Here is an 18,990-nt window from a genome sequence, read left to right as displayed (position 1 = left end):
GACTAGTAGAGAACAACCACACACACACACACAGAGATGTTAGTACAAGCCTAGTAAATAAGAAGGCACCGAGAACAATAGTCTAAAAAAACAGACATTGGAAAGAAAACTAAGAAAAAAAAAACAAACAAAACTAAAAAAGAACTGATTGATACCATAAACTGTTGCATTTGATACATAATATGCGCAACTAATTAAATACAACATCTGCATTAGCTGTGTAACACGAATGTCTATATAAGTGGCACCAGAAGAACATAACAGAAAGCATCATTGTTCAAAAGAAAGAACCCAGTAACACAAATAGCCAAGTAACCAACCAATCGGCTAATAAAACAGTAGGGAGCTAGAGGATGTGCTAACGCTAAGTTACGAGGACGTAAACACACCAGCATCAGTTGTCAAGCGATGTTGGTGGGGACAAACACAGACACACACACATATATATATACATATACATATATACGGCGGGCTTCTTTCAGTTTCCGTCTACCAAATCCACTCACAAGGCTTTGGTCGGCCCGAGGTTATAGTAGAAGACACTTGCCCAAGGTGCCACGCAGTGGGACTGAACCCAGAGCCATGTGGTTGGTGAGCAAGCTACTTACCATACAGCCACTCCTGTGCCTGTATTTACGTTTAGGTTTTATTAAGCAAGGAGGCTTTAACCCTTTCATCATCATATTTCTGTTAAATGATAATTAATTAATTTTGAAGAGAATGAAAGAATTCAGTTAAATAACTTATTAATAACCTGGTGTTTATAAAGTGGCAAAATGGCAGAACTGTTAGTACGCCAGGTAAAATGCTTAGTGCAATTCATCTACCTTTACATTCTGAGTTCAAATTTCACTAAGTTCAACTTTGCCTTTCATCCTTTTAGGGCCAATAAAACAAGTACCAGTTGAGCACTGGGGCCAATGTAATCAACTTACTTCTTCTCCAAAATTGCTGGCCTTGTCTTAGAATTTGAAACCAAAAGGTGTTTAGAACATAAATCATGAAATTTTGATGGAAGGTTTGGGTTTGATATAGATCACTTTAAATCAGGAAGATTGAGTCATGAATAGAACCAGGGGTAGTGTCAGCAGGTTGGTATCAAAAGGTTTAAAGAAGATTTTGGGACTTGTAATATCAACACCTGCAGTACAGAATTTTATCAGTGATCCACCTCTAGGTTTTTCCAAACTTGCAGATTCAAATTTTTCGCCAAGCTCAATTATGCATGAATACAGAGCCAATATTTTGTTAATGCCATAACGAAGCTTTAAACAAATCATAGAAAGGAATGACACTCAAATAAAACATTGAATTTGTGTAAATATTGGAGGAGTATTAAACACAAACAAATTGATTAATATAATATAAAGCAAACTGGAAAGAAATTTAAGGAATTCTCTTGAAACAAACAAACCAACCAACCTTAAAAAAGAATAATCTCACAAAAAAAAAAAAATTTCTTTCCTATTTTTTTTTTACAAAATTTTTTTTTTCTGTATGTCTTTGATTATTGTGGGTGAAGCTAAACAATGTATGTGCACCTAAGTTTGAAGCTATGTATACTTGTATGTATGGTAGACCTCCTCATATATATAAAAGATACACATCATATCTTATCATCATCATCGTTTAATGTTGGCGTTCCATGCTGGAATGAGTGAACAGTTTGATAGGATCCGACGAGTCCAAGGACTGACTCCTGCTCAGTACTTTGACACAGTTTCCACAGATGAATGTTCTTGCTTTTGCTAATGCAAACCACTTCACAGCATGTATTGGGATGCTTTTTCATAACCCCAGCACCAGTAAAGCTGCCATATAGTTCACAAGGACTACATGGATATCTTTGCACAAGTTAAATGTGAACCTTAATTTCTAGCTACACATACCAGAGTTTGCAGCCACATGTTACCAGCGTCGCCTACTGGCACATGAAAAAACATTCGAGCGAGGTCATTGCCAGTGCCGCTGGACTGGCTCCTGTGCAGGTGGCACGTAAAAAACACCATTTGAGTGTGGCTGTTGCCAGTACCGTGTGACTGGCCCTCATGCCGGTGGCACGTAAAAGCACCCACTACACTCTCGGAATGGGTGACGTTAGGAAGGGCATCCAGCTGTAGAAACTCTGCCAGATCAGATTGGAGCCTGGTGTAGCCATCTGGTTCGCCAGTCCTCAGTCAAATCATCCAACCCATGCTAGCATGGAAAGCGGACGTTAAACGATGATGATGATGATGATGTAATCATCTTCACTCACATGTATTACTGGTACGTGAGCGTCTGTTTACCTTTGCATGCATGCCCTCCACCATCTCTGCTTACATTTGTAGTATGTGTCTGCATTCTAGAGAAGTTTCAAAGGGGAGGTCAACATAAAACCGATGACCTAACTAGATTGGGTATCAAAACAATACCACAACACATACATAAGCAGAGAAGCTGCCGTTTTGTATGTACATATGTAGATACATGCATGCGTACGCATACACACCAGATCAGACAGTCAAGTATATAAGGAAAAAGGGGAAGAAAAAAAAAAGGATATTGTGTATGTGTATAGGAGGATTGGAGGGAGGGGATTTTTATTTGTCCATTCTTTTTCATTTATTATTATTATTGTTGTTGTTATTAATTGAAGAAATGCGCACCACAAGACAGAAAGGGTAAACTTACTTTCAGAATTCTCTTGTTTAATCTTTGGGGGCAACTCTTCAGTTTTAATCTGAGTATCTGTTGAGATGAAAAAGTAAAAATCATTTCAGCTAGGATTCTAATGGGCTAAGCTCTTAATTAATCTGAGCAGTGATTAGCTGATTGCTGTCCCTAATACAGTAAACAATGAACAAGGCTGAATAAATTTTAAAAAATTATAAAAAAAAGACGTAGGCTAAAACAAGACAAACACAAAACAACCCCCCCCCCCCAGCACAGGAGCTAAGAGAAGCAAAGATGTACTCCAATGTAGTGTGCATAGATAACAAGGAAGAAATAGTTTGTAAGAAGAATGGAAGATGACAAAAATAGTACACTGTTTGCTGCTTTGCAATGGAAATTCATTAAGAATGGAACATTCCATTTTGGTTTTGCAGTTTGTAAGCAAATAACAAAATATGGAGCTCAACAAGTAAAAAGACAATATCTAATAGCAATCCACAGTAAATTTCAAATGGTGATTTAATCAAAAGTTTGTTATGTCAGTTATATATGTTTGTTTGTGTGTGCGCGCGCGCGCGTGTGTGTGTGTATGCATATTTTTATGCACATTTATATACACTTAAGTAGGATAATGCCTAAGTTATAATATCTATATACGTAAATATGCACACACATGCATACACAATATTCAAGTACTGTATTTAGGTAACATCTCTCCATTAAGGCAAATAACTATTAAAATATGAATATAAATTTACATTAAACAATTTTCTTTCATATCTATCTATCTATATCTATCTATCTATGTCTATATATCTATAGCTAGCTAGCTAGCTATCTATCTATCCATATATATATACCTTGACTTCTGGATGTTTTTGGTGTTTATTTTCCTAAATGTTTAATGATATTTTCCAATGTTTTCCTAGTGATTCGAGTAGTCTGCGTCATAACACCATGAAAACACCATAAAATATTTATATTTACTAAATAGTCAAAATGAAGGCAAAATTACACAAGTTAAGGAAACAAACTGAAAGAAAAGCGTTCAGAATGCAGCCATGCTTTCAGTAATATATTCTGATATAGAGAATATAAATTCAAAATTTACATGGCACAAACTGCAAGTTTAAATGCCTACTACATACAGAAAAATACTTTACGTTCCAAAATTCCTATGCACTTAAACTAATACTACTATTACTACCACTACTACTAACTAATATTAACAAGATTTGTGATATGAGAAAACCAAAAAAACAAAGTCATCAGCTTTGTTTAGAATTTGTGTGTGTGAGTATATGTATGTATTTATATTTATTATATAGGCATATAAAGGAAAAACTGTACATATTAAAGAATGTGTGTGTGTGTGTGTGTGCATGAATTCATACAAATACTTGCTAAGCTATTCTTCATAATGGCATGTATAAACTAACCAGTCTGTATTTAGTTGGTAGAATGAAATTTACAGATGCAACACAGAGAAATTTAGCTCAATTAGAAATTTGATTGCCATTAGAGTTTTGAAGATAAAATATAGTGGAGATCTGCAGATGCTTAACTGCCATATTATCGGAATAGATTCCTCAGCCGTACGTAGTCGCCGTGTTGGCACCGGGTCAAATAACAGTCGAGTAAAAGGAAGTGGAAACCTAAAGATGGCACATATCATGTGTGTCCACAAACTTTCTCCTGTTGTATATTTATAATATGGATGATATTGCCCTTGGTTTGGCAGCATGCCAAGATCAGAGAAGCCAGGCTACACTGCCAGTGATAGGCACCGCAGCAGATACTGAGCCAAGCAACCATTAAAAGACACAGAGTAATTACAAGCTGATTGAGCAAGAGAATTCAAAACTTGGCAGAGTTTATGGCATCAGAAAGTGAGAGTAAAAAGAGGAAAGATTATATTCATTTATTAACTTTCATATGCGCAAGATTATTTCTCACTCACAGAAGATCATAGAGATTTAAGACATAATTTCTGCAATGAATCATAGACACAACTACAAAAGAAAAAAGAACAATAAATACATGCGTGTGTGATGTGTGTGAAAATTGGTATGTGTTAGTAAGTTATTGTTTTTACTAGGAGAATGTAACAGGTCCATTTAAAAAAGAAGAAAAAAAAAACACAGAAAACTTTGGCAATGTTCATAGTTTTTCCATTGTACCATCAATTTGTGTTTTTATTTTATAGAAATTCTGCCACAGAAGACGGCAGGAAGGATATAGGAAACAGTCTCATCAAATACCAAAAAATATAAAGTAGATATGGCAACAGCAGAAGTACAAAAGAGTGTTTTCTATAGTAAATCAGTTTTACACCCTTCAACCAAACAATTGTAAGCAAACTGAGCCAATGAGGTGTAGGTGTGTGTGTGTGGGTACGTGCATTTGGGTTTCTAAGCCAGAAGTATCCATGTTATTTAGTTTCTTAACCAAAGGTAAGTAAGGCATGGCTATGTAGTTTAAGAAGCTTATTTTGCAGTCAGATGGGTGTCTTGTGCTAAAGCCTTGAGGGCCAACCAATGCTTCGTCAGTGAATTTGGTAGAAAGAACTGAAAGGCTGTCCCATTCCTGGTTATTCTTATATAAAGCAGAGCTAAAGTACTAACATCTTTTGAGAGTATGCTGAAAAGCTATGGGATGGTACTGGGCAATTCTTTGCGCGTCTAGTAAAATCTTTACTACTGTTCCAGTCATTAGACTGAGGCTATGTTGGGGTATTGCCTTGAAGGGTTTTAGTAGAGCAAATCAACCCCAGGACTTTTTATTCTAGCGGTCCCTTGTTGAAAAGACCAACACTGGTTGCCAAGAAGTGGGACAAACACAATGCAAAAACACACACACACACTCACATACATAAATGGCAATTTTTTACAGTTTCTATCAACTAAATTCACTCACAAAGTATTGGTCAGCCTGTGGCTATAGTAAAAGGTGGCATGCAAAGGAAATGAACCTGAAACCACATGGTTACAAAGCAAGCTTTGTAACCACATAACCATGCCTGCACCCAAGATACAGAGAATATGTGGATATGTATTTTAAACTTTGTGATTTTTGACAAACCCACACAACCAAGTCATTATTATATCTTTCAACTAATAAGGGGAACTTTAATTAATGCTAACCACACGATTTCAACCAGGTTTTAATCATTTCTCATCAAGTGTATTTTAAAATTAATTTTAGAGGATAAATTTTTAATAGAACACAAAACGCAAGAGTAAAGGCAATAAACACTCAAGATGCCCTGCCTGATGCAGAAACTACTCTAAAATTCCGCTGAGGTCAACTTTGCCTTTCATCCTTTCAGGGTCAATAAAGTACCAGTTGCATACTGGAGGGTATCTAATTGACTGCCCCACCTCCCTCAAAAATTCTGGGCCTTGTGCCTAGAGTAGAAAAGAATTGATCACAATGTTGGAAACTCTTCCATATCATCAGCAATTATCTCAGGGATCACAAGGTTTATGCCTTGAGGACTGAATTAGGCTACACCTGTGGAAGGGCCCCACCTGCAGTCTTTCAGCAACCATCGCCACCTTGATCTGATTTTAGCTGCCATGGCTGTCTCCTTGGTGGCTTTCTTCAGTCATTTGGGTTCCAAACCAATCTTCTTCAGGAAATAGTGCACCAATCCAGCCGGAAAGCTGTGGGTAGCCAACATCAAAAGGGAAGGCTTTGGTCGGTCCGAGACTGTAGTAGAAGACACTTGTCTAAGGTGCCACGCAGTGGGACTGAACCCAGAACCATGTGGTTTGTAATCAAGCTACTTACCACACAGCTACTCCTATGCCTATATATATACAAACTATAAACAAAATAAACATTTTTTAAAAAGATTTTTCTGATGTTTGTTTCTTTCTTATAAAGTAGCTGTTTTTCATGTGAATCTGTCATACACAAATCATTAACAACCGTTATAAACATGATACAGGCATTTATGATTTTATATGCAAAAGCATTTCAGCATTTCATACTCACATGTTTAGACGAAGGGCTGTGAGTGCATGAGTGGGAAGGGAAGTGAACCTATTGTGTGCATATATATGTGCAGGTATAGGAGTTCACTGAATATAGGTGAATACAGGAATTAGTAAGTGAAATTAAATGCACAAGCAGCAAACACACACACAGAGGCACAGATGTATTGAGAATACTCTACATTGACTCAGAAAACCAACTGGATTCCTAAAAGTACACATGGCCATCTATCTATAAGATTCCTGTGTACACATACACATAAATATATATATATGCATGTATGATGAACAAAACTATTTCAAGCTATATAATTGCAATAATTGTCGGCAAACATTTGGACAGTGCTGGCTACTTTCAATATGGAAAATCAGTTCATTAAATCAGAGAAATTAACAAAGACCTAAATGTAAACAGCTAACAAGAACACATAACAGCCATGACTACCACCACAAGCAGCAAAACAAGTCTACCAGTGTTGTCTGAATGACACTGTTATGGAGAAAACTGTTTACAACTATTTACATAATAATGCCTACACATCTGAATTGGGCGGGGGTGGGGAACCACCTGAGTCAATCATCTGATTAGAAGAATACTTAAATTTAGAAAAATTGTTTTAAGGTATAAAACTAAATATGGAAAAATACTCAAGGGAGTTACTTTCAAATCTTGTCATTATTATTATTATTATTATTATTAAGGCACTATGTTGGCAGAATTTTTAGCACACTGAAATGCTTAGCAGCATTTCATCTGTCTTTATGTTCTGAGTTCAAATTCTGCTGAGGTCGACTTTGCCTTTCATCCTTTTGAGGTTGAGAAATTAGGTACCAGTTATGCACTGGGGTTGATGTAATCAACTAGCCCCCACCCCTCTCCCAAAATTTCAGGCCTTATGCCTATATTAGAAAGGATTATCATTATAATTATTACTATTAAGGAAATGTCTTGGCAGAATCGTTAGCATGCTGGGCGAAATGTTTAGTGGCATTTCATCTCTCTGCACGTTCTAAGATCAAATTCCACCAAGGTCGACTTTGCCTTTCATCCTTTCAGAGACGATAATTTAAGTACCGGTTGAGTACGGTGGGGTGGGGTGGGGGTGGGGGAGTAATCAACCTAGCCCCTCCCCCAAACCTGTTGGCCTTGGACCAAAATGCGAAACCATTTAAGGCAGTGAACTGGCAGAATCGTTAGCAAGCTGGGTGAAATGCTATGGTTGGGGAGGGACTACTGTTTTATGGGACACACAGACACACACAAAATTTAGCAGAAGAGAGTTTGTAGAGGGTCGTTTGATTGATTGCACAGTTACTTCCTTTTTGACAGCCTACCTCTGTTGCTACAGCTATGCTCAAAGCAAAACTGGGTAAGGCTAATTCAACAAGAACACATACAGGCAGTTGGGTCTTGAACTCATCTCCTCCAACTCTTTGTTGGTACCTTAAACATTCAGCTGTCGAACCATTATTTATTAGCTATAAACTAAATCAAAATAAACTTCTCCGTGATATCAAATTTGAAGGTAACCTCAGAAAAGCGTAAACAGAGTTCCAAAATGAAACACTGGTATTAGATGGATTAAACTACAAGAAAGAAGGATTATGTCTGACAAGATAGGTAATAGTAATGTTTCTGATGTTAGAAAGGTAAGCAGAACCAAAGAACGAGATAATCTTGGACAGTCTTTCAGCCTAATGATGGATTATGTGTTGTTGCTGCCTCTCTTTCACTTTGTCGCCATTTTTCTTTTGCATTCAAATGCTAAGCATACACAATCGGTCAAACAAGACTGCAGGGAAATGGTACAATTTACAGTTAAGCTGTGTTCCGAAGTGGAACTGAAAGACGTAGTAGATACGTGTGTTAGTTAGTGTGCGTGCGTAAGAATGAGAGAGAGAGAGTGTGTGAGTGTATAAGTGTGTGTGTGAGTGTGCACCAGTGACTGAGTAAGTCTATAAGCTAGGAAATGACAGATGCTTAAGATGAAGCATTAAACATATAAAGAATAAAAATTAGCAGGAGAACCAATTGGAGAAGAAATCAACAATCTTTTTGATGCCAACTAAATGCTTTATCAGATGAACATATAAATCTCTGAATGCTTTATGGAACAAGGAGTGAATGAGTGGGCAGTCCAGTGGCTTCGCTACTAAATTATTCAGCCAGAATCCAAAAGAATATTGATTAATTTCTGATTAAACTAGTTCACAATTATCATTTTTCTTAGTAACTTAATATTTTTGATGTTTCATTTTGGCATACAATATGCAGAGATAATTTAAAATTTATAAGTACTTTATTTATTTATTTATTTATTTTGTCATGCTAACATGGCTTGTAGCAGGTACAGCAAAACTGTAAAGTTGTATTTTTTCCAGAACTGATTTGCTTTTATAGCTCATTGTCCATGCAGCAAATTGCTAAACTATAGAGAAAAATAGAAACCCTTTTGTCAGCCAGACACACTGAGGCAAAAAAAAAACGAATTACCTATATTGTCAAGGGACATAACTGAAGAGTGCTTGGTCAATAATCCAGTGCCTTAACCCTTTAAACCAGCCATGTCTGGCCAAAATATTCTACCTGACCAGATCCAGCCATTCACACCTACCCTACAATGTCATTCTAAAAATAAACAATCACATCATTGAAACTTAAATGCTTCAAGATAATGCATGATTAATTCAAAACAATGAGAATAAATAACCATTATATTTGACAGAGTAATCTTGCGGGCTTGTCTAAGCTTACATATGAGGAATGTCTCCAACAGCTGGCATTACCATCACTCGAATGTCGGAGGATGCGGGAAAATCTCATCCTGGCTGCCAACATCTTCAACAGAAACGTAAACCTACCATTTGCAAAGTTTTTCACCCGTGCCGGACAGGGGTCTTTGTGGGCATGATAGCAAACACTATCCCCGACACTTTCGACACAACAGGCGGAAGGCTACATTCTCTGTCTGTATTGCAGCTCCGTGGAACAAGCTACCACAAGATGTCATTCAACTGCCTACCACTCCCTTGTTCAAAGAGGGTCTAGACAACTATCGCAACTATGTATAAAACTGTATATAACAATAACTGTTTTTCTTTTTTTTTTTTTACATGGCTTAAGCACATTGTGCTCTTCTCCTGCCAGTAAATTTGATTTGATTTGATTTGAATGCTAAAGGGCTAAACTTCCAAATGACCTATTACATTAAGGGACACAATTCAAAAGCACCTATCTTTACTCTAACATCTTAATCCTTTAGCATTTAGATAAACATAATGCTTATTGAAATTTTTTTGAATCAATCATGCTTTATCCCATAGCTTCATGATTTTGACAATGTAACTATCTTTAGAATGACATTGTAGGGTAGGTGCAAGAGGCAGGATCTGGTTGCTCTGAACATAAAAAGGATAGAATATTTGGGCTGGATATGGTCAGTTTAATTGCTAAAGGGTCAAGGACCCAATTTTATTAAAATTATTCTGAGATCTTTAAAAATAGCTATTCTTTTGATTGTAGTTAACTGGATTAAAATGGAGAAATAAGCACACAAAAAAAGACATGTTCTTAATTGATTACCCTCTTACGGACAATTAATATCGTTAATCACCATTGCTACATTTGGACTTATAGTCATTAATCCTTTCATTACTGTATTTGTAATGAAGTACGATACCTTTCTTTCAATTAATTTTTGAAAACAATTCAGAATTTAGTAAAATAACTTTGTTGTAATTGAGCTGGTGTTTGGAACATAAAATTAATATGAAACTCTGATGGAAGCTTTTAATTCAAATCACTTTAAAACAGGTATGATAGAACTAGGAGCAGTTTCAGACAGATGGATACCAGGAGAGGGAAGATCAAACTTTTACTTTACTTTAGTTTGAATAACAACTCTGTGATAATTAATTCACAACTTGATAATTATTTCTAATGTGAGGTGCATGGTCAAAAGTTGTGTGTGTATGTGTGAGTGAGAGAGAGAGAGATTTAAACCAACCCAGTTCTTGACTGGGATTTATTTTATCAAGCCTGAAAGAACGAAAGACAGTAAACCTTACACAGCATTTTATCTCAGAATGCAAAAAAAAAAAAAAAAAAAAAAAAAAAAATGCCACAAAACAAGGTTGTTTTTTTCCCTTCCTCAAATATTTTCTCCCGTTGGCATGGGTGACTAACCTTTAGCATGCTGTAGGCAAATCATGTTGCTATAAGAGTATTCTCCCCTCTCAATGTGACACAATGTGTGTGCAGCTGTAGGGGAGAAAACTTATAGGGAAACCTGATTCGATGAACGATGCTAAAAGCTAACTTAAAGAGAATTTGAAAAGTGAAAATCTAGTAGAAATGGATCAGCAACAGCGTGTGTGTGTGTATATATATATATATATATATATATATATATATATATTTTATCTGATCTGTAAGCAGATCAGATGGAAGGAAAAGTTTGTCTTCTTGCTGACATTGCTAGAAATAATGCCAATCAACCTTTCCCCATTAAATATGAGTCTATTTGTAACAATAATCTGCTCAGACACAAAAATATTCCAAACTATTCTAAAATGATAAGATTTAGTGCAATTCATATTTTTCTTTACTCCAAATGAATTATAAAAAAATATATATACATATACATACATACATATATATATATATATACATTCATACATATACATACATACATATATATATATATATATATATACATTCATACATATATATATATATATAGCAATCGATAATTTGAAGATGTTCCTTGACAGTGGTTTTCAACCTGGGTTCCAAGAACCAATTTTGAGAAAACGAGCATTCGTTTTAGAGTATGAACCAAATAGTGGCTATAACGATTTTATTAATTGGCAGCAAAAAACCTCCCTTGTTAAATTTTTCAAAGTTGATCACCATCATCATCATCCTCAACACCAATTTAAGTTGAAATTTAGTGTATATTACTAACCGGTATTACTGCCATTGGTGAGTGAGTTAGGAGATGCCTTAGTACTGGCTGGGGTCCCACCATCTTTGGATTTTGGAATGACATCTTTCATTTCCTCTTTTATATCAACTGCCTCACATTTTATTGTATTGGTACCATTAATATCATGGTTTATAGTTCCTCCACCAGCTGCCACTGCACTTGCATTTTCTTTAAGCATAGCCGAGATCTCTGGGTTGTCTTGAATGATGCTGGCTTCCTTGTCTACAGTGGCAGACTTTCCCTCAGAGTCGTCTTTCTCTTGACTCTGAAAATAAAAAAGACAAAAAGGAAGAATGTAAAACAAACGTACTGAATTTATGGAATGGCATTACTTAAGAGAAAAAAAAATCATTAAAAAAAAACTGAGCAAAAGGGGCAAAAAAACATTAATAAATATTAAAAAAACCCACTAAAATTTGAACCAAGCACCTCACCCATCAGTATCATGATCACCACCATCATCATCATAGCTTAAATGTATGCTTTTTTCATGCTTGCATGGGTAGAAAGAGTTTGAGTCAGATTTCCTACAGCCAAATGCCCTTCTAGTTGCCAAGTATGAGGTCATATCCCCACCCCCTCTCCCATGAGACCAGACAGGTTTCAGCAGAATACTGGAAATGAACGACATTCATTTACAACAACCACGAGATGTCAAGACAAAGAAACACAAACATACACACAGAGACATATATATGTACATATACATATGTATGATGGGCTTCTTTCAGTCTCCATCTGCCAAATTCACTCACAAGGCATTGGCCAGCCCGGGGCTATGGTAGAAGTCACTTGTCCAAGGTGCCACGAAGTAGGACTGAACCTGAAACCAAGTGGTTAAGAAGGAAACTTCTTTAAAGGGTAAAGGGTAAAGACTCCCTTCAGTCATGAACGACCATGGAAAGTTTCCCTCCAAAGTACAAGTTCAGGCAAGACCAGCAGTCGCCCATGCATACCAGCCTCTCGTCTCCACGCCACTGATGTTATCGAAAGGAAGGACAAAGGGGCTGATACACCTTGGCACCAGTAATGTTGCAACTCATTTCTACAGCTGAGTGGACTGGAGCAACGTGAAATGAAGTGTCTTGCTCAAGAACACAACACACAGCCCGGTCCAGGAATTGAACTCACTACCTCATGATTGTGAGCCTGATGCTCTAACCAGTGAGCCATGTGCCTTCACAGCAAACTTCTTCATGTCTCTATACAGGTGTAGCTGCGTGGTAAGAAGCTTGCTTCCCGACCATGTGGTTCCGGGTTCAGTCTGACTATGTGGCATCTTGGCCAAGTGTCTTCTACTACAACCGCAAGCCAACCAATTCCTTAAGCATACAACTGTAATCATAAATAAAAAATTTATCTATGATTACAGTTGTATGCCTAAGAAGTTTGCTTATTTTATGCCGTGGTTCTGGGATCTTAAAAATTAAGAAGAAGAAGAAAAAAAGAAAAGAAAAATTGTACATGATTTCATATTAGGTTGAAAAAATAGCCTCTCTTCTCTTGTAAGAATAAAGCAACTAAGTAAATTTTAGAATTTTTTATAAATATCTTCATATCTAATTGACAAATTACAATCTATACACAAACACAGATTACATATATATATAGAGATAGATAGATAGATACAAACACAGACAAACATACACAGATTTTATACATATATATATGCGCAGGAGCGGCTGTGTGGTAAGTAGCTTGCTTACCAACCACATGGTTCTGGGTTCAGTCCCACTGTGTGGCACCTTGGGCAGGTATCTTCTACTATAGCCTCGGGCTGACCAAAACCTTGTGAGTGGATTTGGTAGACGGTAACTGAAAGAAGCCCGTCGTATAGATGTGTGTGTATATATATATATATATATATATATATATATATATGTGTGTGTGTGTGTGTTTGTCCCCCCAACATCACTTGACAACCGATGCTGGTGTGTTTACGTCCCCGTAACTTAGTGGTTCGGCAAAAGAGACCGATAGAATAAGTACTAGGCTTACAAAGAATAAGTCCTGGGGTCGATTTGCTCGACTAAAGGTGGTGCTCCAGCATGGCCGCAGTCAAAATGACTGAAACAAGTAAAAGAGTATATATATATATATATATACATACAAACACAAACATACACAGATTATATATATAGATATATGTGTAGTTAATTTGAGAATATACACACATACACACACACATGGATACACACAGAGAAGCCAAGTGAAATAGTGATAGAGCTAAGAGGAATAGTGGCAGTTAAAGAAGGTTTGTTATATTGATTGTAAAAACTGGAGACAGCAGCTGGCTGCTAGTCTCACAGTCTATCATGTTCATTAGTTTCACAGGACCCACTCCAAACTATACACACACACATGTAAACCTTCAAGAATGACATGCGTTTAGCAAGAAAGCGAGCAGGGTATAAAGAAAAGAAGAAAAAAAGGGGCCTTTCCCCTATAAAATAAAGCAGGGCAAAAGATGTACCTACAAACGTTTCTATTTAACGTAAGACTTATATAAAGCGACAGAGAAAATATTCTACAGCTCCATGTCGTTTATATTCTCCAATACTCCAACTTGCTTATGTAAACTAGCCTACAATGAATGGTAGAGAAATTGATTAAAAAAACAAAAACAAAATAGGGGGGGGGGGGTATAAAGAATAAAATGAACGAAAGAAAATAAAATTTAACACAACCAGAATAGGTTGTTTCACGACAGAGTCTCAATCAATATGCTAATACTTGCAAATCACTCACTTTTAACCCCAAACAACATTACAAAAACACATACAGAATGATAGAGAGGGGGAGGGAGAAAGAGGGGGTCACAGTTAATACATACATACATACATACATACATACACACATGCATGCATGTAGAAACTAATATATATATATATATATATATATATATATATATATATAGCGAGAGAGAGAGAGAGAGAGAGAGAGAGAGAGAGAGAGAGAGATAGATACAAGCACACACACACATACATACACAATTGATTGAGAGGAAGTATTTCGAAGCTTTGTTGAAATCAATGAAGAACTGCAGAGTTAAAGGCTAGAATAAAATCAATGGTCAACTCTGAAATTTTATACACACTTACACACACACACACAACTTGAAAACAAATAATTAGTGGTGGGAAGGGAGAGAGGTGCATGATGGAGGGAGAGAAAGGGGAAGAGAGAGAGAAATGAAAGGAGGGGTTGAAAATAAAAGATTGATTGCTTCAAGGCTAATTGATAATACCCAATGTTGTGATGGTGTGTGTGAAAGAGAGAGAGAGAGAGGTGGAGTGAGTGAGAGAGAGAGGTGGAGTGAGTGAGAGAGAGAGAGGTGGAGTGAGTGAGAGAGAGAAGAGGAATTTGAAAAACCATAGCTACTTGGTTAAGAGTCATCTTCTTTCTCAGTGAAGTCTCCGCAACAGAAACAAACCCTTTATATTGAAGCTAATATCTTTCCCAACCACATTCAGTTCATCCTGTATATTTAAACTATTTTTGAAGAATATTAGTAAAACATTTGAGGAAGATTTAGTTGCTACTTCTTGCTGGTTAGGCAATTGGGTAGATAAGAGATTCTGAACTGGGGTTCACATGGCCCTTGGGGGAAGGTCCATAGAAAGTTTTGTTGTTAATATCTATGTCCAATAAATTGTTTATATTTCTACAGAAACCAATGAAAGAGTATATCAGGTTTAATTCTTTAATCATGCATTATCTCATAGCTTTGAGATTTAAATGACATGGTGGCTTAATTTTAGAATGACACTGTAGGTGTGAGAGGCTGGATCTGACTGGTTTGAACATAAAACACTGCCGGATATGGCCTGTTCAAATGCTAAAGGGTTTAATGAGCTGTTGTTTCCTTTTTAGTTTGAAATATTAAAAAAAAAAAAAATTACAAACTGACTTTTTTTCTTTTTAAAATATTAAATAGTAATAAAAAAAAAAAGCAAACAATCTTATCTGAGTAATTTTTTAAAAAAATTAAGTCTGACTTTGATTTCTGACCCCTGTGGCTATTTTAGTTTTAAGAAAAGAAAATGAAAATGCTTTATGAAATACAAAATTAATTTGATATGATAAAAAAAAAAGAAGCTGGACAAATTTCTTGTCTTCTGGAGAAACAGGAATGACAGAGAATCCAATGCAACCAAAATGCAAAGCAGAGTTAGATTTCTTGGTAACCCAAAACTTGATTAGTTCTTTCAGCTCTTAAAAACATGTCTAAAAAGCAGCAAAGATGCGAGTGAATATGTTTATTATTATTATTTAGAGTTGTGTACATGTGAGAATTACCATCAATAAAATGATGGACAGAAACTAACACAGCTCATTTCGTTGAGACAAGAACAGTAAACACCTCTGTTATGTGGTTCTATGCTTAATTTATTATCTTTGGTTCTTCAGACAATAAACAACTTAAAAGAAAAAAAAAAAACCTAAATAAATAAAACTGGTTCATTACTAATAATTAGAAGACACAGCAGAGGTAGATGAATAAATAAAAAGTTTGCAGCGTATGTCTGCATTTGTGTGTGTGTGTATGTGTGTGAGAAAAACAGAGAATGAATTCTGTCAAAGACAAAATTACTGAACAAAGACAGAGTTACTGGAATGATGATGTACCAGTAATATTTTAGAATAGCAGTTGCGAACGGGAGGAGCTGGGGTGGGGTGGGGTGGATCCCCAAGAGCTCATAAGTTTGTCGAGTAAGACGGGGACTGTTCACAAGCCTGACGTTCATGGGAAAATTAATTATAAAACAAATGCCAGCTCCAGGCAAACCGTCCAACCCATGCCAGTATGGAAAATGGACATGTGGTGATGATGATGATTTGTATTTCAGGATATGATGCCTCCTTGTTATTTACTCCATGTACAGCCACAGTTCACTCTCATCCCCATTTAACATCTGCATTCCATGCTGGCATGGGTTGGACAGTTTGACAAGCGCTGGCAAGCCAGAGGACTGCATCAAGCCCCAATGTCTGTTTTGGTATGGCTGGCATTAGAAAGGGCAATCCAACTGGAGAAACAATTTTACAGAGTGTACTGGGTGCTTTTTACATGGCACCAAAATTGGCAAGTTCTGTTTTGGCATGGTTTCTACAGCTGGATGCCCTTCCTAGTGCCAACCGCTTTACAGAGAGGACTATGTAGCACCAGCACCAGTAAGATCTGCTTTGGCAAGGTTTTTATGGCTGGATGCACTTCTTAATGCGAACCACTTTACAGAGAGGACTTTGATGCTTTTTCCAGTTCTATATTTAAAAGATGAGGAATTATGTACATTATTTACACTTGATGGATATTTTTCATCATCAGGTATCTTGGGGAAATTTTGAAACTAGGTTCTCATTCCTAAGGTATTTTTCGATTTTGTTGTTATTTTATTATTCAGGCCACTGCCTGGAATCGAACTCGGAATCTTGGGGTTAGTAGCCCGTGCTCTTAATCACTACACTTTTCATGTAATACCAGCATCAGTGGGGAGCCACTAAGTAACTTGCAAGACAAAGAGACTTTCAGAGGGGAAATGGTATTGAAGGAATAAGACACAGAACCATCTTTGAAAGTTATTGACTAGCAACAGACTAGCTTCGTGTGTTCTAATTGCCGCAATAATATATAGAGAGAATAGAGTTAAACATCAGTTCTATGGCTACCTGGAGTTTGTTGAAAGGATTAATTTACTAAAATACTGATATTACAAAGAAATCAAAAAAATTTTTAAAAATTATTTTAAATTTCTGAAAAGCCAAAGAAATGAAATAATTACAAAAGATACAGGCGAAAAGAACTGTTTTGATCTTCATCACAGTTATGATACTTAACGCAGATATTAAATTGTGGAAGAGAACCAAATAATTAAATAAATAAATCAAAAAATATATATATATATGTGTATATATATATATCTCAGAATTAGGAATGAAAAATAAGAGGGGGGAGAAAAAGTCTCAAAGTCATTTAAATTTGACATGTGTTTTCCATCAAGCAAGCTTTAAGTTTATTTCACAATCTCAAAATTTTACTATTGAGGATGGAAAAAGAAGAAAAAAAGAAGTTGAATTAAAATTTCAGATTGGTATTTTTCCTCTAGATTCCTTGTCGAGTGTAATTTAAAAAAAGAAAAATAGGAAAAAAAGACACCAAAAAAATAAAAACGAAAAAAAAAACAACAAAAATTGGAAAAAATATTGATTCCTACCAATGTCAAAGAATGATGATAGAAATGATTTTTTGGTAAAGCATCTGTAATGTTTTTAGGAAAGGCAAAGAGACAATGATGATGGTAGTGGTGATAGTGGGAGGTGGAGCTAAGCAATAATGGTCTGTAATCTAAAGTACTTAATCTAATAATAATAATGATGATGATGAACAGATATAATGGATGTTATCAAGAGTTAGTAGAGAAAAAAAAAAAAAAACGTACTGATGTTTTGGTAGAAATTGAATTTAAACATGGTTTTATGTTAATTTTGGGAAACTTGACAGCTATGAAAGACATCCTTTTGAAACACATGCATTCAAAAATTTTACATTTGTACCTGTAATTATTGTTATGCTTCGTTATATTGCCAACTGTTTATGTAGGAGTTACAAGGCACAAAAAAAAAAGAGAGAGAGAGAAAAAATTAAAAGAATAAAAAAGGGGTGCTTTTAATTAATGTTTAGCAAATTCTAGCTGTATGAATATGCATGGCCTAGTGGTTAGAATGTTGCACACCTAACTGCAAGATTGTGGTTTCAATTCCCAGACCTGGTAGTACATTATGTTCTTGAGCAAACCACCTTATTTTGTATTGGTCCAGTCCACTCAGCTGTTAACGAGTAACCACCAACCCGTTCAGAGAGAATGGTTGTGATCTCGGCAACTTATAGGTCATGGAAACAGAGTAAGCAGGCCTTACGAGCCCTAGGACTTGAGAAAGTGGTATCTAGGGGTTGATGATGAAGACTACCAAGTTTTAGCTGGGTGACGAAAATATGCAAGATTTCCCCAGAGTCCATTGTATGTGTTTATGTCCCCGTAACCTAGCGGTTCAGCAAAAGAGACAGATAGAATAAGTACTAGGCTTACAAAGAATAAGTTCTGGGGTCGATCTGCTCGACTAAAGGCGGTGATCTAGCATGGCCACAGTGAAATGACTGAAACAAGTAAAAGAGTAAAAAGAGAGTAAGCATTTCGCCCAGCCTATGATTCTGCCAGCTCACCGCCCTAATAATAATAATAATAATAATAATAATAATCCTTTCTACTAAAGGTACAAGGTACTAAAGGTACTATGTGGGGAGAGGAGGACAGTCGATCACATCAACCCCAGTATTTAACTGGTACTTA

At 36.2% G+C, this 18,990-nt stretch overlaps 1 protein-coding gene across 23 annotated transcripts in view; it reads right to left on the bottom strand.

Moving 5' to 3' along the window:
• Positions 1-18,990, bottom strand: part of LOC106882391 (trithorax group protein osa) — a 656,478-nt gene that overhangs the window by 11,749 nt on the left and 625,739 nt on the right. For 22 of the 23 annotated variants that reach the window (XM_052969220.1, XM_052969219.1, XM_052969227.1 and 19 more), the window contains 2 exons: positions 11,621-11,906; positions 2,674-2,730 (listed from right to left, as the gene is read on the bottom strand). In XM_052969220.1, the coding sequence (XP_052825180.1) occupies positions 2,674-2,730; positions 11,621-11,906 (343 nt within the window). The remainder of the gene's footprint in view (positions 1-2,673; positions 2,731-11,620; positions 11,907-18,990) is intronic. The other variant, XM_052969238.1, reaches the window with a different exon arrangement.

The sequence above is a fragment of the Octopus bimaculoides genome, chromosome 7 (assembly GCF_001194135.2).
Source record: "Octopus bimaculoides isolate UCB-OBI-ISO-001 chromosome 7, ASM119413v2, whole genome shotgun sequence".
Classification (NCBI taxonomy): Eukaryota; Metazoa; Mollusca; class Cephalopoda; order Octopoda; family Octopodidae; genus Octopus; species Octopus bimaculoides.
The sequence above is the reverse complement of the archived record's forward strand: the minus strand, read 5'-3'. Positions and strand labels throughout refer to the sequence as shown.